Raw genomic sequence first — 20,229 nt, forward strand, 5'->3', positions numbered from 1 at the left:
AGTTGGTCCTAAGGGGACCGCAGTGCTGCATGAGCAAGTGGCGCAGACTCCCATAGCAGATGCAGAAATGTTGCAAGATGTACCTAAAGTGCGAGAGTCCCCGGTGATATGGGGTGGGCGTTTTTGCAGAGTTGTCCGGAGGACAAAAAGCATGTGTGGTTTACAGATGGCTCAGCCAGATATGTGGGGTCCAAGAGACATTGGAAGGCAGTGTCATAGAATCCAGTGACCAAAAAGTTGTCATCAACTACTGGAGAGGGAATAAGTAGTCAGTTTGCAGAGTTGTATGCCGTTTACCAGGCATTAAAGCAAAAGCTCCCTGGTACATGTCACATTTACACTGATTCATGGTCTACCGCCAATGGGTTAGCCACCTGGCTTCCCACATGGCATGCTCACAATTGGATGATTCACAATAGGGAGGTTTGGGGAAACTAGTTGTGGCAGGAAATTTGAGAATTGTGGTCCCAGATTAGTTACTGTTTATCATGTTGATGCTCATTGCCCGACTGACTCAGAGCGTTGGTGCAATTCCTTTGCAGACCAAAAAGCGAAGATTCATGACGCTGAGGTGGAGACGCAAGATTCTGACTTGGCGGGCATGGCTAAATGGGCGCACCAGAAAAGTGGACATTTGGGCGAGCGAGCCACTAGCAGGTGGGCTGAAAGTAGAGGGATGTACATTCCCCTAGATTTGATCAAGACTGCAATCATTCACTGTCCTTTTTGTTAGCATACTCAGCAGAGACCAGTTCCACAGGTAGTGAGGCCAGTTAGGCAGAGGGAAGTTACCAGGGCAGATATGGCAAATTGATTTCATCAGGCCGATGCCAATCAGTTGAGGATGTCAGTATGCATGCACGGTGGTGGATATTCTGGCTACCACTTCGCCTTTCCATGCAAGAGAGCAACCCAGTCTAACACTCTGAAAACGTTGAATTTGTCGATCTTGTATTACGGAATTCCATTGCAGGTCAAAAGTGACAATGGGTCTCATTTTAAAGGAAAGATGGTGCAAGATTTGTGTGCAGCATAACATTGAATGGATCTATTACATACCCTATTACCCACAGGCAGCAGGTTTGATTGGGAGAATGAATGGTTTGCTGAAAGCAGTTGAAAGTCATCTGATGGGTCATTGAAGGGGTGGAGGGATCACTTGTCTGATGCATTGCAGATTTTAAACAACCGACCCCTTGCTGATGCGGAGACTCCTTTGATGCGCATGTTGACCCCAGCTTTGCAGATTAAGCCCCATGTGGCCACAAACCAGATTCTGTATTGGGAGACGGCTCCATATCGTGCCACACCAGAAGCTGCTGGTCTTGATTTACATGCTATGAAACTATTGATTGCAACCACAAGAAATTACCTTGATTGAGACAGGAATTGGAGTTCAAATCCCCCCAGAGCATTTCGGGCTAATCGCCCCTCGATCTGGGCTGGCTCTTAAAGGCATTCAGGTTCTGGGAGGGGTGGTCGATGCAGATTACCAGGGGGAGATTTAAGTTATCCTATTGAACAGTGGAAACAATGATCTGATTGTGCAACCTGGTGACCGTGTTGCCCAAATGGTCATCATGCCGGTGTATGGAGGAAATGTCATAAAGGGGGTGGCCCCAGCCCTTCTAACTGTGCAAGGAAAGGGCGGGTTCGGATCTACTTACAAGAACCCAGGGGCAAAATTGTGGGTGGAGTCCCCAAACAAACCTACTGAACCTGCAGAATTGATCGCTAAGGGCGGGGATAACATCCTAGTCATCATGAAACCCGGACAGGAAAAGTGGGAAAATGTACCTGCTAAAAAATGTTCTTTGCGAAAGTGATTATACCAGTTTGTTTTCTGTTTCTAGATCATAGTATGGCTTGCCGCTGCGATTCTTGCGCTGTGTGGTTGGTGTTTGGGCATGTCCGGAGGGGTCCGAGAGGGCCCGGGGATGCCGAAGGGGATCAACCGCCCGAGTCGGATGACAGCATTGTTGCAGCAACCGGATAACATCTGGACCTACTTGGCCGGGAATGTGCTGAACATTTCCCACTTCTGTATGAGAAATCTTCAGAGTACAGCTGATATGATATCAACGTGTCTTGCTGCCGTACCTACCCCTGCACAGGTGCTTCTGCACATTTTCAACCAAACTAACTTTGATGAGGTAGTGGAGGAAAGTGATGTTCAAACACATATGAGTCCGAGTACTGTCGCTTTTGCCCGGAGGTTTCAGATAGCCTCTGGAGGAACATGACAAGTATTGTTACCTACAATATCTCTACTGGAGAAGTTTGCTATCAATTAACTTGTGACCCTACCAAGATTGGCAAGTGTGGCCAATTAAAACTATAGAAAAGCAAACAATTGACCCCTGATCAACAAACTATGTCAGTCCCGACATGACAGTTTTTGTAATAATGTTACCAATTATATGGTTTGTAATCACACAGTATTAGCCGCTAGCCATGTTAAACATGTGAAATTAACTAAAGGATGGTTGTTCTCGTGTGGTAATATTTCATACACTTCCATACCAGCCAACATAACTGGAGGACCTTGTGCCTTATCACGATTAAGTCTTATGCTTTTTCCCATGCATTCTGTTACACGTATTCGCTCTTCTAGAGCCGCTATTCAATTACCTGAAGATTGAGACTCCAATATTGATTTGCTTTCTAGAACAGAATATACTAGTTTGGCCCTTTCCATTGTGGGAGTGCCAGGACTGTCCATTTATAATTCCAGAACAATTGCCAAGCTTGCCTGTTTAATTGTAAAGAATCTCAATCACACTTCTGCCGCTTTAGCTGAATTATTATTAGATGTTCAAGGAACAAGAAAAGCGTTTTTGCAAAATAGGGCAGCTGTGGACTATTTGTAGCTAAAACATAACCACTGTTGCGAGGACTTTGATGGGCTATGTTGTTTTAATTTATCTGACCATTTTAAGTCTATCCATGCACATATTAATGCTTTGAAAGATTTAGTGAAAGGGGTTACCCAAGACGTTGACCAAGGTTGGTGGGATTGGTTTGGGTGGCTGCCTAATTTTGGACAGCTTTGGTATATCTTGGGTGTTATTATAGTCACTATTTGTGTTTTTCTCATTATGTTGTTGCATTCAATGCATTCCTAATCTTTTCTCCCTTTTTCGTCCCAGATCCATGGTATTTAGACCAATGGGGTATGATGGGTGAATCGAAGGTCAAGGGGTGGAATGTACTGCATTTGCCATTTTACACGTGCTAAATCACCTGTAAACCTAGATTCCATGCAATGCTCTGATCTTCCATTTTGTTGCATCGCACTTCCATTTTGTGCTGCCTTGACCTGGAGTTACACTTCAGCAGTAACATAAACATGTTATTCACGTAAACCAGAACAAGCAGGTGCAAGGCATCTCGTGAGGATGCCTCATGAGGTTATGTTGTACCTTCAGAGTGTTTTCATGCATTCCATACTTATTGCTAGGACAGAGGGAGGATGGCCGTGCAAGTCTCCAAGGCCGGAGATTGGGATGTGCCGAGGCAAAAGACATTCCTTTCCCCAAACAGAATCTGGCCAGGTCTGTCTGGGTGGGTCTGATGCAGAGATGAGGCCAGCACCTGCGAATAGATGGGCGAGAGCGCCTGCTAGAGGCTTCTCGAACATTGATTTAAACTATAAAAAGCGGTGTCTGTGGGGTGGAGCTTAGAAACTCAGTCTTGGAGTGGACGCACTCGCGGGACAACTTTGGTGCCCGAAGAGATTACTCCCTGAGCCCTGGTCTGCAGGTTCCTGACTTGGTTTTCAGTGCTTGGCCCAGGGATGTTGAAGCCTCCGGTGCTGCAAATGAAGCTGGTGAGGTGCTTTGTACATTAACTGTTTATATACCTGTATTCAGTTTCATATTTATGTATATAGTGTGGTGTATTCATTGTTTATTGCCTTTCACTCGGTGCCTAAGAAATTATTAGCTTTAGTGACTTATTGCCTTTGCCTACAATATTAATAAAGCTCATTTTTACCTCCAGATGAGTGTTGGAGTTTGTGTGAGTAAGTGGTGTGCGTAAATTCAGATTACGCAAGTGGGCAAAGCAATACAAGTAAAAGGTTGTCGTTCGGGGCAGTAACAAATGCTGACAAGGCGGTACCAAAGAGGGAACAAGCCTATTTACAAATCAGAAGCCAGCTTTCAGGAAGAACGATGACACAAGCCAATGACAAACATGGGTGGAGCTTGGGCAGGGCTTAGAGTGCATACTCTAAAACAGCATGTCTAGCAGAGTGAGTAGTCTATGCGCGCTGCCGCTAGGCTCGACCTAAATAAACTTGTTCCGACTATAGGCTCTACTCTTTGGTTACAATACAGGGAAAACAAATATCAGCCAGAATTTAGAAAATTGCATAAGTGTGCATATTTATTCCATATCATTGTACAATGTATACATGTTTCTTCTAAAACAAGTGTCAATTAAAGTGATGTCATACCAATTTACTATCCCAAACACCAATAAAATACACTTTAATGGTCTCTCCAAATTCTAGACCCTCCCAAAATGTAACGGAACACTTCTTTTCACTGGTTAAAACACAATGGAATGCAAATTCATGCTCGAACATGGTCCTACAAATTTTAATGAGGTGCAGGTACACTTTGCAGGAATTTAGACATTTAAATATTTGGTGGCAACAAATTCCTTTTTTTGTACCTATAGGCACAGATCAAGTTCACAGCTGAATAAAACCCATAAAAACACATTACTCTGCTGAAGAAAACTATTTTATGAAGCTCTTGTCATTGTACAATATCAAAAGGTTTTATGACAATCTTGTCTACCGTCTGAAGTAGCACCAATCCATGATCTGGTTTCCTAAATCAACGCCGCCCCACATTTATCTGGTGATAGGAAAACGCTGGAGCCGGGGATTACAACCGTTGCCTCTTGATTCCTGAACGCTGTCTGCAAGGATTCCGTTGCAACACTCTAAACAAGCATTAGGCAACATCTCTCAAAAGGGCACATTCAATCTGGAGCGGCTGAACTCCGACTGCTTGCCTTTCATAGCTCGCCCAGCATCCCGCAAACTGGACGATTGGCAGATGCTCGTGAGAACTAACTTGCTTTTCTTTAATAAAAAAAAAAACAAAAACGTACTGGGACTTTTGGCAAGCAGGTGTAACAAAAAAAACAAGTGTGGCGGTAGTAAGGGCAGTTTTTTTCACAAGTTATTTAACTCCAGTAAAGTCTGGTCCAGCATCTGGTGCATGCCAAGGTTCTCTTCTTTGGCATGCGCCACTTTCTCTGTGAAGGAATTAAAAAAAAAAAAATCCATCCATGAATATTGCATTCTTTTACTTTCAAGAACGCCTATTCTGACGACCAAAAGCATGCAATGGTTCTTTCAAGTGCGTGCTCATGACATTTCAGTTCCACAGTCATGCATCTACTAAACCCACCATCATTAGTATTGGAACTGCTGTCCCCCCCCAAAAAAAATCTCACGTCGGAAAGTACACCAACTAGCAACTGAGAACGCTTTTGGCGAGATCCAATTTCAGGAATAAGTCAAACCTCCAGATAGCAATTCCTATATGAGGACACATCTTACAGATTCTACTTCAAGCTTTGAAAACTTTAAACAAACTTTCTGAAAAGTGAGATCTTTTTGGGAGAGTGCAGCTGTACCAAACCAACCCCCCCCCCCCCCCACCCCACCCCAAAAAAAGGACACAAAACAAACTGCATGCACAATTAATTTCAACAGCAACATTGGATTTAGTAATTACAAGCCCAATTCAGGCCTTTGTACACAGTAGCAGAAACACCGCTCAGACGTGCAAGTTTGCCTTACACTTCCCAATAATTTTTTTTTTTTTTTTAAAAAGGACCCCCACATCATAAACCACTATCATTCATATTCAGGAAGCAAGTATTTGGGAACCTTAAAGTCATTGTAAAAAGTAACTTCTAGGACGATGAGAAATAAGTTACACATCCAAATAGGACAACCTGTAGAATTTGTTTACCAGGACATAGCGCGTCATTTGGACAGACCAAAAAAAAAAAAAAAAAAACCTACCCTTATGGCAACTGCACTCCATTAACCTCCCACCCCCTTCATCATAGGGCCTGCATCCCAAGGTTCCAGCAAAGCACCGCACATGCCTTAGTACATCTCGCTAAGATGAACTCTAGGCAAGTCGAGCAGGTTATGCATTACAGTCGCAACTCATTGACACTGCAGTTTAATCCTCATTCAAGGCCAGTTTTAGTTCATTAGTCAGACTCCTGTTTTGCTCAAGTTGCTGGTAGAGTTGGTCTGTACAGTCAGCAAGCAGGTTAAAAGGAAAAAAAGAAAGAAAGGCAGGAGCAATGATTAGATAGCAGAAACCAGACCAACAGGAAGTGTAATAAAGACAGGGAATTCAGATTACAGAAAGATGCAGAAGACCACACAGCAGGAAAAAAAGTTTTTACCGTGGTTCCAATTTGGCCACCAGACTTCCCTGTACAGATGGAAAAACGCCTACAGAGCAGCTAAGAGTTTGCACAGTTAGAAGTTGTCAAGATACAAGTGGGAAGAAAGCGAAAAGGGTTACAGGAAAGTGAATAAATGTAAACATAAATACTTACCGCTAGTGCTCATTCACTATGCAGATTGCAAACCAATGACACCAGGCTCATGGGTAAGATGACCTCCAGAATAAGCTATTAACTGGTTTTACATTTAGCCTTCTCTGCCCATTCCCCATTGATCATCATTGTCAAGAATTACAAAGTTTGTGACCAAAATAGCAAAGCCTCTGCTAAAAAAAATGAAAAAAAAATGGGGCCATAATAGGTCGAATGTATAGGCTGCATGGACGGGCTTTGATTAAACACTCATGGCAAAGCTATAAAGCAATCGAACTTCTAATCAGACATGGAGAATTTACAGGATCAGGAAATCACGGAGGAACGGCCAACTAAAAAAAACACCTTCCAATGCACCAAGTACGCAACAACACTTTGCACTATTTGGTCTTCTTGTGTAATAGGACAAGTTCCATTGACACCAGAATAAACATGGATCAAGCAGATGTCAAAGGGTCTGATGGGCTTCCATAAAAAGTAAGCAGAATTACATCACTTTTTTTTTTTTTAGAGCAACACTTTTATTGATTTCGTTCTTTAGCTTTGTGTAATCGAGGGGTTCACCTTGGCTCAAATGCTCTATTTGCACATTTACTCGCGTTACGAATTCTTACATTTGATCCACCAGACTATCACAACCAATAAAGAGAACCATTAAACCCAAGTGTTCAGCATTGTCAGACATTGCTTAATAATCTTCGTAGCAATCTTTTGCTTAAATCTTCCCTGGAAATGTGCCAGCTGCTCTCTTCTCATCCCATTTCGTCACCCACGAGACAGGACACAAGCATTTGTACACTTTAAAATACCATTCACAAGGCTTGGTATCCACTCCTTTGGCACTCAGTGCATTATTGCATCGGTAGTAGTCACGATAATTTTGATAGCAGTTCCTTGACTGGTTAATATTTAGAAATCGGGCGTCAAACGGTGCTGTTTTGAAGTTCTCAATCTTTAAAAGATGAACGCAGACCAAGCCAGGGGCAAGACTCCGCTTCGATAGGGTTACACAAACAGTAGAAATACTGCAGGTTATTCATGAAGCAAGACTCGTTAAAACTATTAAACAAAATGATTTAGAGACGGAAAGCGGTTGTTCGCTATATTGAGCAATAGTCCGTTATTCCACTTCAGCTGAGGTGCAGATGGATTTCTACAAAAAGTAATTGGGCAACTTGTGTCCCCTTGCGGTCTTACATAGGTAGCAAAATGATGCATTTTTTGCACTGGTTTAAGGCGACAGATTCAGATCTTCCAAAAGGAAAATATACAAAAATAAAACTGTACTGCAGCAGGTACGGAAGGCACTGTCAGTTTGAGTATGAAATCTCATTAGAGTTCCAGACCAAAGTATTTTGCTGCAAAGTCAGTCTTGTGAAATAATTGCTGGCCTGTTCTATGCATTAGTTAACCGAGGAAGAACCATTTAAAGATCAAACATAAGGACAGAATGAGCAGCAAAAATACTCAAATTGTACATGCAGAGTAACCTCCCGCACTGAATAAGTCCGTGAGGAAGGGGGGCAGGGCGAAGAAGAAAAAAAAACACGGATTCCACCATGGTGGTCTGGAAACAAGAGACATTCGACAAGTAGGCTATACTCGAGATTCTGCAGCAGCACCCATCCTACGCTTCCCATGCATATTTTCTTGGGCATTTTTGTCCATCATTTGCGAGGATCGACTAATTTTCTTCAGGTCTGCAGAATGCATACTATTCTGCACTCTCAACAATAGTGCCGAGTGTCAATAGAAATAATGCACAGAACAAAAGATTATAAATCCGTAGGTGGGTGGGGAAGACACCAGAAATAACAACCTAAACTATGACAAGTGTGGCGCAATGGTTAGAGCGGTGCCTATTCTAATCATGGGTCCCACTCTGCAACTCTGGGCAACAGCTTGCTTAATCTCCACAACGGCCCCAACAGTGCTAGGATGCCTGGCTTCACCTTGGGGTGCACAGGAGTGGGCACTTTACAGGGAAAGGCCAGGAAGGGTTCCACAGCAGTATGTGTATAGCGCCCTGAGACCCCTTCGGGGGAGAGCCGTGCGCTATATAAGGACTATATTTATTTACGTATTATGTTTATTTATAACGCGAGGGCTTTTGTAGTTTAATAAAAAAAATAAAAAAATTTAAACCTGCATGAAAGAGGTCCCATTACGGACACCGAAATCTAGCTTAAATAGCCCACCCGTAACACATGCCTAGACACAGCACAACCCATTTACTAATAAGCATTGACAACCGGTGTGTGTTCAGTGCCAAGAGATTGAGGGCGGGGGGAGAGAAATGTAAAACCTTAAAAACAGAACTGTACGTTAGGAAAGGGCATACATACCAAGACTCCTAAAGCTGGACGTGAGAATCCAGATTTTATAAAAAGCTGCTTCGGTTTACTTTTATCCCATCAAAACGCCCTTCACATATATATTAATAAGAAATTAAAATCCACCGATTTTGAAACCCGTTAACAAATGTTGCGATAATGGAAAGCAACAGTAAAGTGTGTAAAGAGCATGACAAACATCTGATATACCTCACAGGTGTTATGAAGAGATAGTGGCGGACACAGATAGGGAAGAGGATTGGGACAATATAGCGTTGGGAGTGAGAATACCAACCAAGCGTAGTTTGAGAGATAATGCGGCAGAAGTAGGCATTAAAGGAATGTTCAATTGTAAATAGAAGTGATTTCTGCAACTGGTCGTATCACACAGGCGTGGCTTCATAAAGTTCCCCAAAAATACACCACCTTTGATATAGGTCATACAGTCTCACTCGCACCGTACAAAGGAAAGAGGCTCCCCTAGTGTGCCTGCAGACCTAGGCTCATATGAGCTTCTATGAGAAGTTTCCAAAAAGGTTTGTCATATGACTTTAGGTCACATGGCAGCAAGCTCAACATCCAATTACAACTGAAGACTGTCAACGAAAATTGGTCGAAGGCTGGGTCTTTGTTACGCAACAAAGCCACCATCTTGAAGTGGTGGATTATTTAACACCATACAAGGCAAACAAGTAGGGAAACCAAATTAGAATGTTTACTATACCTGTAATACATTAATTACAACAGTTTCAAAAACACGCTCGAATTTTAAGTTATTGAAATAGCACAAAACATGTTTGGGGATCAGAATCCCTTAACACCATGACTGCGTCGAACGTTCAGCTCCAGTGCTGAACGTTCGAAAAACGGGTGGGGCAGCGTCGGCCAACGGACGTTCGCAGCACTACCAAGGTAGTGCACGCGACGACCGTTGCCTGACGGCAGCAGCCAAGGGGTTAACTATCTAAAAGTTATTTTTTACTGCAACAGTTATATAGTGGCAGAAGAGTATATGCTCCAGTTAGATGAGCTTATTGGCACCATGAGCTGGCCCCCCTTCTTAGATCAATCTTTCCAAGAGTAAATAATAAAAAAATAATAAAAGTACAAAAGACTTGCTCCACAAAGAAGCATCAATGTAACAGAGTATTTCTCAGATTTCAACTGCTGGAAATAAAGAAAAGCATGAACAAAAAGTGGAGACAACCCCCCCCCCCCCAAAAACAAACCCCTGGTTGGAGTAGGTGGTAAGGGGGTGGGGCAGAGGGGAAAAGACTGGCACAAGCTTATTCCCATCTAGCCCTTGACTGGCTGAAACGAGACAGGCTGTTGAATAGCGACCACCATTGATAGCTGCAAACCAGGACCATGTAGTGAGCAATTAGCGGAGGTAAGGTTAGTAGGTGGGTGAGCCGCACAAAAGCAAGGTATTCAGCCTCCTGAAGCAGCCGCTAGGATTAAAGATTAAGTGTGTGAGAAGTTGGCCTGGTATATGCTATTCACTATTCTAGTGATCACCTTGCCCCAGTCCAAACGACCCCTATGGTGATTGGTTGCAAGTCAACCTTATAGACCAGCTATCCTAATGCTAGCATGGACAAAAGCAGTCTTAGCCTAAACTCAAGAGGGCATGTGAAGCCAGCTGTTTTACCATATTCAATCCCATTAACATCAAATGAAAGGACACCACACAAATTATATATTATAAAATATATGTATTTATTACTAGAATAATCCACTGTACTCTTATGAGGACAGAAGTACAAGCGTTACACAAAGAACTTCATATAACCTACAAAAGTTGCACAAATATGGATAGGCCCTGGTGGCCACTCAAACCATATACTAAAATAGTGGTATAAGAACCATAAGTACCACGTCTCAAACAATGGTAAGGCCTAGGGCCTTGAGACTCGCTGGGGCTACACTGGACTAACGAAGGTTAGGTCGGGGGGGGGGGGGGGGGGGGGGGGGGGGGGGGGGGGAGGCCCACAGGATGCGGGTGCAGTGTCTATAAGCACATGCATTTACCAATAGAAGTCAATGGTGCGTAAAAGTTAGAAAGTAACAGTTTTGGGAGTCTTCCAACTGGACTAAAACGTAACCACTTAAAACTAGGACACAAGGTGTAAACCACTACAGGAGCATCAGAGTACTCTAGTTACCTCACCCACAGGAAGTGGGTGCATAGGTGTCAAAGTGCGTCGGGTTTAGTCGCGGAATTCTATGGAGCCTGGAGGAAAAGGTGCTGCAGGCAACCAGGAGAGAAGAGCCCGGTTGGATCGAAGATTTGAGTACCTGAAAGCAGAGGGGACAGAGTCTGGGTCACTAGCAAGTGACCAGGAAGGAACCAGGCGATGTCGGTTTGCGATCAGGTGATGTCGTGAAGCTGGTATCCGCTGCCACGTGGACCAGGAGGTATCGACAACGACCAGGAGGTGGACACGGACTGTCCCACGAAGGCTCTCGCTGTCGGCGGTGCCGGTTCTCGAATCTAAGTCAACAGGCCTTGGCAAATGCAACTCACACAGGAATCGAAGATGGCTTCTGTATCAGACCGGCAAGGTCTGATGGGCTGCTCCTTTTCAGGGGAGCAGGGGCCAGTCTGGAGCAACCAGACCAGCAGTGAAAATGTGAAGGTTCGTCGTCACAGAGGCCACTAGCCAACGTGCAAGTGACTGGACAATGCGTCAAGCAGGAAAATTGCAAAAGGGCCCCACGCAGCACTGAGTATGGAGAGGTGATCTTCAGTGCAAAGGCTGCTCTGGGCTGGGGCTTCTCAATCCCCAATGCACAGCTTCGAGGGTGCATCTGGAGCTGCACAGGAAGCACTTCGCTGGCTTTCCAAGATAGCCGGTCCCACGTCGCCTCCAAGGTTCTCCGCTTTGCTGGGATTGTGGATCAGGCTATTGGAAGTCTGGGAGTCCAGGTCTTGTCTGTCTCAGTCGTTCGAGCTCTGGTGGGAGCAACAACAACGAAAACCTTTGATGGTACCTGCTTGTGCAGGGTGGTCACTCCTTGACCACAAGGGAGATTCTTCAGTCTTCTACGTCGAGTAAGATGTCGAAGGGTCCAGAGTTTCGTATCAAAGTTTCAGTCAGGATGATCTAATGTCTATGGGCACAGCTCCTACCTTAATTCCAAATCAAGGGGCTGGATCACCTGCTTAATTCCAAATCAAGGGGCTGGATCACCTGCTAGGTCCCTCCTATGGGTGGGACCCAGGAAGGGGGTGGTTACACCCCTTTCCCTATGTCCAGTTTCGCGCCAGAGCTGGGGCTGGAGTGCCCCAGCACCGGTTTGAACTGGACTTAGCATGGGACACCTTGTGTGCCCCAGGCAGTGTGTAGTTTCATTCAGCCCTCCCTGCCCCAATCCACTATCTCCCGTCTGGGTGGTGTGGTGCTAGCACCTCCCTGTGACTGGAAACCTTTTGTCCAGGCCTCCCCTGCCAGAGTTTCGGTCAGCCTCAGGGGTTCAGACTTGTGTCTGTGGCAGCAGCATCCATTTTGTGATGCCGAGGCTCTGGCTAGATTTAACCGCGTTTAAGGAGAGTAACATGTTTTCTTCCTCTAGAAGGGTGGAATGCTACCCCCGTCGCCAGGACTGGCGAGAGGGTAGTATTACAAAGCGTATACACAACATGTTTTGATAAAGCCAAATTAAAGTTAAAATTGAACCGCAAGGTTCATAATGCACTTGAGTACATGGTATGGCAATATAGAACAGCTATAAGGACATGGCTCAGAAAGCTGTGGACAGGCTCAGCTCATGCTAGAGCACCATCTCACATAAAACCAAGCACTCTGCCTCCAGGATTGTTAAGGCCTGCCATAGGAGTGACTTATAGGTGCATAGGTGTCCAGATATAGGTTTAGACATAGGTATACTATATCTAAGCAATGGGTGATTACACCACCTTGCCTCAGCTGAGTGATCAGCCAATTGTGTCAGTTTGGATGGACAGCCAGGGGTGGCAAAAGATATGCTGCCGCCCCTTGTAGGCCTTGGATGCACCTATGCCCTGGATACCTATAGTACACTGTACAGGGGCTGATAAGGTGACCCAATCCCAATTGGAGATGTAACTAGGGTACATGGAATCCTTAAAGCGAGCAGATAGTTGGCCTGGGATCTTGCCAATCGGGGCCCCAGGCTAAGTCGAAAACCAGCCAAACACTAGGCAAAAAAATCTGGGGTAACCATAGTCCGGTATCCACCTTCCTACAGTGCGGCATGCGGAGCAACCGAAACGTGCCAACGCTTATGATGTGCTAGTTTAGAATTTTTTTTGTTTATTTTTTAAGTGAGTCAGAAACTAAGTGAGACAAGTAAAGGTTACAAATAATGGGTGGCCTGCTCCATGGGAGGAAACAACGAAAAGGAGGGACAAAACCCCTTGGAAGACAGAATTTTTAAAGGACAAACAAATTTAAAATCAGTGAGCGGTTTGTAAGCCCACAAAGTATGAACATGTCTCGAAGAGATATAGGGGAGGAGGAGACAGGCCTATCAGAGCATTATTGAAGCTGCTTTTGAAAAAACTAAATGAAACGTTGCTTCTGCTCTTTTTCTAACTGTACAGTGACAAGCAGAAGAGATTCATAACATTTATTTCTTGCCTTCATTACTTAATTATAGAGATGGAATCAACGCATTCAGAGCTTTTTAAAAAAGACTTGTAAACTAATGCTCTCTTTTTTGCAACAAATATCCAACTGCTTTTTTGATGTGTAATTTTGCAGTAGAGTCTCCATTTTTATTTTTCATGTTTGCATACTGTTTCGCACAAAAGACCTAGGTACCTAGAATGTAAGTGGTTTGTGGAAAAGGCGATTGCGGGACCACGTATAATAAAGAAATAAAGTACTCTGCCACAGATTAGGATATTGCAAGTCACATCGGAGCGCATAACCTTAAAAGAAGTTGGTTTTAATCCTCATTCCTTTATATTAAAATGGTTCGCCTCAGTGACTTGCAATAGGCTTATAATGCACGATGGAGGAATGCTTAATACCATACATCTCTCCTCTGGTAGGTTCGGGTCATGTACAACCTAGTGGAACACAATGACATTCAGAGCAGGGTGGAAACCAAATGTTTCCAATTATGTTACGGTCGTGTTATAAGTTGGCCAGGCAACTGGATACCAGAGCTTAAGTACAAGTTGATATGCAAATCTACCAACCAAAGGCTATGAAGAGACCACAGACCCATGGCACAGTTTGTGGCCTCCTCGGACTGAAGTAATCATCTTCTACATAGAGAATAGATTGACACAAGGAACATCGAATGTGGTTCACATGACACCCTTCATAAAGCTCAATTAGTGTCACGTTGGCCCTCACAGATTTATTTCCTTACCAACTAGCTAAATACCTAGTACCTGCAACTAGGTCATGAGTTACCCAGTGAACAAACAAAATGTTCGACCAGAGATCACTGCATTATGTAAAATTTTAGCTGAAATTACAGCTTCTCTAAATAGTACGTGTCACGGCCATCAACTGACAAACAAATGGAACTATGGTGCAGGCGCTGCATAAATCAGTCTCTGCAAAGTTATCAAATAAAGAGAAATTAAACTTGGGGCAGTGCGAGTTGTAAAGAGGAAGCAAACTGAGTAATACAATCCCTTCCGCAAAACTCAATCAATTGGTGATTTCAAGTTAAACAAAACCAAAAACTGAAGCATATTCTTCAGAGGCATAGTTAAACTAAAAAATATCCATTGATCCGTATTCTCTTGCATAAATATTCGGTCCCCATCATTAACGTTTGGGATTTACAAGTGATGCGTCAGAATACTTTTAATGACTGCAAACGGTCTATTTTTCAGAGCACTTTATAAAGCAAAGAATTTTATTTGTACTATGTGAGGAATCTTCAATTGCATAATCGAGTCTTGCTTGAGCCCCTCAATTGCATAGCATTTTAGCACAGCCATCTCCTGGCAGAATGGTTTTCCAGCGATAGAACCGGCTTCAGACTCAAGATTCATGGGTTCCATGCCCCATCTGAGAGATTTGTGAAATATTCACGGATTAGTGAACCCTCAACTGCTATTAACACGTGCACAATCAGTTCTCATTTACATCCTTTCTGGAGGGACTTCAAAAAAGCTGAAACTAAGAAGAAAAAATAATTCCCATAAACACACTTTGTGGTAAAGACACTAGCAGTTACACTACACGTGTTAGGCTAGAGACTAGAGTGCCTCAATTTGGAGGGGGATTTAATGGCCCAAAAAGCCAGGATGTGGAGTTGCATCTCTGCAGGCATCACACCATCATGTAACAGTATACAAGAGCCTATTTGGGCACGAGCTAGAAGACAAACATTACATGGAAGCTACAACAGGGCCAAGATGCGATTGAGACTGGCCAAAGAGAAGCAGGATACATGTAGAAACAAGCCGGTTCAGAATTGTAGCAACCCTCAAGGCTTGCATGACCAGAACCGTTTGCTGTGAATAAGGAGGTCTTTGAATCTTGATTCAAGTAACTTCCACTCAAAAGACTTAATCTCCCTTTATTATGAAGTTCAGATCCTCCTAATAGGAATTTTGTAACAAGCTGCTAGAGGTCACCCTTCCTCAGATACAGCTTCTTTGAGCAACAGGGAGAACACAAAGACTACATAGGAGCCAAGCATTAAAAGGACAGCAGAGATATACTTTATCTAATCTTAAGTGAAAATATAACTTATTGGAACGTATGACAGTGTTATAAGATAGGAGTTAGTCCAGGTGCCTGGAAATATGCAATCAGTCCTAAAGTGACAGACTAGCCCAAGTCATCGGGTTTCAATCAACAAAATTGTATCCAAAGATCAATTGCATGCCTGGTCCTAGGCCTCAGATGGGTCATGGGAACATTGGAAGCATGGCCGGAGAATCATGAGTAAGATATGAAATTAGAGTGGTCTGCCCATCATATCCAGCAGGAGCTCGGTGCATATTTGGAAAAAAAATACTGGTAGGAGGGAGACAATCCCTCTTTGCCCCCCACCTCCCCCAAAATACATACATAAAGGCATTAATGACTAGGCCGACCTACGGTGCAAAGGCCGAAACAGGAATAGCAACTTTACAGCAGCATGGTTTTGACTAGGAAGAGTAATGTGTCGAAGTCTGACATGCTGCAGAACAGAGGAGAGCTGAAGATCTAAGAGGTGTGCGTGATTTGTATGTGAAAACCAATATTTGTTGTAGCAAATCATGAATCATGCACTGTAGGTAACAAAGACCGCTGCTGCAGAGAGAAGACTCCACTAGCCCAACGCACAACCATTTAGACCTTCAATAAAGTGAATTTTCCCCATGGGCACCTATTAACTGCAACACTGCCTGAAGTACATGGAACCAAGATCTGGCAAGATCAAAGCTCTCGGCTGATGCATTCAAAAAGGCTTAACAGATTGGATTCTAAAGGGCTTTGCATGAGCCAACATTTTCTAAAGCTGCATACATCTCCCAACCAAAAGCTTTGTTTGCCGTACAACTAATAATTTTTTTTTTTAAAAACGACCACACCCTCTCAAAGCTAACCTAAACCCCTTTTTAATTCAAACCCCGATATATACCACTCCAGTACCCCCCCCCTACCTCCCCCTCACTCACTCCCCCCATAGCCCTACTCCAGCATAGTACTGGAATTAAGTATTATCCAGCAACAGGGAAGGACTAGATCGCCATAAACAAAAACCTGATGTACACAATTGGTTTCCCTTGCAAACCAAGGAAAATAAAGGTTGGGGGATAAGCTAAAGACATCGATTGCTTTATCAGTTGGTGTCCTTTACGTTGAAGGAAATTTGCATCAGTAGAGCCATCAGGCAAAGATCAGATCAAGCATCTATAAACTCCAGCAACACATGTATACAAGTTGGACATGCAGACTTGCACCAGCAAACAAAGCAGGAACATTTAATCAGCCAAATCGCCTTGGTTCTTTTCAGATTAAGCAGTGCAAGGCTTCCGTCACAGCTCAGAACAGAAGTCTCTTGGATAGTTGTAAACTAAGCACTTCCTGGGAGGGAGATCTTCCATGGGCAGAAGAGCTGGAATTTTGAAGAAAGATCTAGAACTACCATGGTAGAACCTGAAGGCCTATGCAGCAGCCAAGTAAAACGTTCGAGGATAAGGATAGGAGTGACCCCACTCCTAGTTAATAAAAATCAGGGACAAGAGTTTGTGGCCACACAGAGGGTTGACTGGATGTAGAGATCAATTAGGCCAGCACGTGCTAAACAAATTGCTCTGATTACTTAGACGTTGTGGCCAAGGAAGAGAGGTTTGTACTTCTCATTTTCCAGCCTGCCCTTAAGAAAAGACTAGGCTGGGAGTTTTTAATCGAAGACGAAACATTGTGGTGTGTTACACAGCCATTGTTACGGCGTGCACAATCTAGTTTCCTACAAAATGTGCTACGTTTATCGAAAGACAATTTACTGAACGTGGATTTTAAAGGGCTTTATTCCGCAAAATCAGCAGGTGACTATACTAGTGTTCAAAAAGCCCAAAGTCTCCCTGCGGGCCTAAATGCGAACAAACTTATCTCCCCCAAAAAATAAAAGCTCCGACAACTTAATAGAAGTAAGCGAACCAATAAAAATCATCAGGAAGCTAAACTTGGAGGGCGCGCCAGGACCAAATTGCATTCCAAATGCCCTCTTCAAGGGAGAAGCTTCATATTGGGCTCATTATTTTTCCCCACTCTTTAATGAATTGTTTGAAACAAATGGAATCCCTGAATCCTGGAGGGGAAGTATCATACAGCCAATTTTCAAAGGGGTAAAGTCATCAATGCCGATCAATTATAGATTTATTGCCTTAATTTATGTCGAAGCGAAGCTATATGCAAGTTGCCGACTAACCAAACAAAAAAAATGGTCCGATGAAAATAACCGCATCCCGAGATCTCAAACAGGGTTTCGGGTGGGTGCAGGAACTTTAACAAATCTAATGGCATTAACATTGTTAGCCGAAAAAGCCAAATAAAAAAAACTGCCTGTTTGCCTGTTTTGTGGACCTCAAGCAACCCTTAGACAGCGTGCCCCGTGAAATTCTTTGGGAAAAACTCACCAGCTGGGGCATCCCTATAAATCTGTTAAAGGCCATCAGATAATTATATTAGTGTACATGGAGCCTGGTAAAGGTAGGAGATGGCCGGTGGGCAACTAAGAAAATAAACACCCAAAATGGCCTGAAACAGGGGTGCGTGTTAGCCCCTACTCTTTTTAACCTGTACATATCTGACCTTGAAGATGCCCTTTTGGAAATCAATAGTCACCCTCCATCGATTGGTAATGAGGAAATTAGGTGTCTTCAATACGCTGATGATTTAGTACTTCAAATTCAAACGCAAATTGGTCTCCAAAGAGGAATGAATGCCATAGTCAAATATTTAACAGCACAAGGGCTAGAACTGAATTTAACAAAAACAAAGGTTGTACGGCTAGTTGATGCCAAAAACAAGAAATTCACATGGTATATAGAGCAGAAGAAAGTAGAAATAGCTGCTTCATACAAATATCTCGGATTTATGGTAGAACGAAAATTAACCTACAAATCACAGCTCATTTCAATGTAGTCAAAATCTGATCCATGGCTTCAATGTATTAAAAAAGAAATTAAGCTGTCCATCACGTGGCAATTTATGAAAGGATGTGAAATTACAGTTTTAAACGAAATTCAAAACAAAAGTATATTAAAAAAAAAAAAGTCATCCATATCCAGCAAAGCGCATCGCCTGCTCAGGTGCGGCTAGAGTTTGGCTTATTAAACCAGGAATTTCGCAGCAAAGGAGATTTTATAAAAACTGTGCTGGAGGTTGCGTGCCTCTGCTAGTGGAACTATAGATCATCTATGCTGGAAAGAAATAGAAAGTCAAAAAGGAAAGAACACACAAGGTTCCTGGGGTAGTTACCTAAACCAGGTGATAACTGACCTCTCCGCTTTAGATATTTGGAATCTTAGCATAGGAAAAAAGGAATTCAACAAACTAATTAACATCACAATAAAAGGTTTGTCTCATTCAAAGGACGAGAATACCCTACTACAGAGACGGCATGCCTGGACAGTCATTAACTCATATGGGAAAAATAAGCCCCAGGAATATCTATCAGCATATTTCTCACGTACTCAAACATCAATTTATGAGGCTGCGGCTGGGCATGTGGAAAACCAGACTTAATCCCAGGATGGAAGCATAAAAGGGTAAATCGAGACGGCAGACTATGCGGTTATAAAGAGGGATCCATTCAACACATTTTGTGTATGCCCTGTCTTAATAAAAGAACGGAAAGCACTTTTAAAATCTCTACTGAAATATTTGAATATACGCTCATGCAGAGAAGCAGTAATCACCTGGCTAAGCGGAACCTCAATCCCACTAGCATGTAGAGGGGTGAATTTTTTTTTTTATGTGTATTTAAAGGAAATCGGTTGAAATTACAAAAAGATTTTCTAAAAATGAAATTTTAATCATTAGATGCATAAAAGTAACTTATGGTGTGCCGCTCGCAGCAGGACTGTGTGCTGGCGTTTTTCTTCCCTGCTTGCCGCCGATTTGATTCCCTGCTGTCTGGATATCGAGGGCTACTGGGTGGCTGTGAATTCCCCGGACTTGCCAGACCTTGAGGAGTAAGAGCGGGAGACCGGGACTGCGAGGACCAGCATTCCATCAACTACCCACAGCTGGTGCCTCTTCCAGAGCGTGCCCCGCCTCCTTTTTCTCGCTACATCGGACTGTCACCGCGCATCCCGGGGCTAGCCCAGGCCAAGGGCGGGCCCGTTATCGACCGTGTAAGGCCGGGCCGGGCTGGGCCACCCACCCCAACTCCTGATTTGCAACTGGTCCCACATGTAGGTGTTTGTTCAACATTAGTTTCATACATACTGGTTTGTACTAAGGAACATTCATTCTGTTGAGTCTTGTGGGTTAGTTATCTATCCTAATCATCTGCACAAGAGGGTCTAGAAGTAAAACCGCAGCGGGGGTCTGCCACAAACAGGCACATTAGACAACTTCCTTCTAAGGGCTAATTCCTTTATAGACCAGGAAATTACCTCTTTGGAAAGAATAGTATCCCAAGATCTAGTGCTTGCTAAAAGATCCTCTATGGGTCAGTTTGCCACAGCCAAAACTCCTGAACAACCTAAGGCTCGGGCTACCTTAGAAACCCCTACAACAACCAATGCAGATATTCACGCCCATAGACAGAGCCTACCAGCTACGGTAGACCTATCAGTATCCCATCTCTCATTAGACCCTCAATAAAGTGCGGA

The 20,229-nt window shown here is 43.5% G+C and overlaps 1 protein-coding gene and 2 pseudogenes across 7 annotated transcripts in view; 1 reads left to right on the forward strand and 2 right to left on the reverse strand.

Moving 5' to 3' along the window:
- The first annotated feature begins 1,937 nt into the window (after positions 1-1,937).
- Positions 1,938-2,642, forward strand: LOC147729148 (uncharacterized; annotated as a pseudogene).
- A 1,720-nt stretch (positions 2,643-4,362) lies between these two features.
- Positions 4,363-20,229, reverse strand: part of TPM1 (tropomyosin 1) — a 43,992-nt gene continuing 28,125 nt past the window's right edge. For 6 of the 7 annotated variants that reach the window (XM_086959454.1, XM_086959457.1, XM_086959455.1 and 3 more), the window contains one exon: positions 4,363-5,274. In XM_086959454.1, the coding sequence (XP_086815580.1) occupies positions 5,192-5,274 (83 nt within the window). In that variant the 3' untranslated portion in view covers positions 4,363-5,191. The remainder of the gene's footprint in view (positions 5,275-20,229) is intronic. The other variant, XM_086959463.1, reaches the window with a different exon arrangement.
- LOC147729150 (cytochrome c oxidase subunit 6B1 pseudogene) lies at positions 7,103-7,636 on the reverse strand (annotated as a pseudogene).

Source organism: Lissotriton vulgaris, chromosome 2_2 (assembly GCF_964263255.1).
Source record: "Lissotriton vulgaris chromosome 2_2, aLisVul1.2, whole genome shotgun sequence".
Classification (NCBI taxonomy): domain Eukaryota; kingdom Metazoa; phylum Chordata; class Amphibia; order Caudata; family Salamandridae; genus Lissotriton; species Lissotriton vulgaris.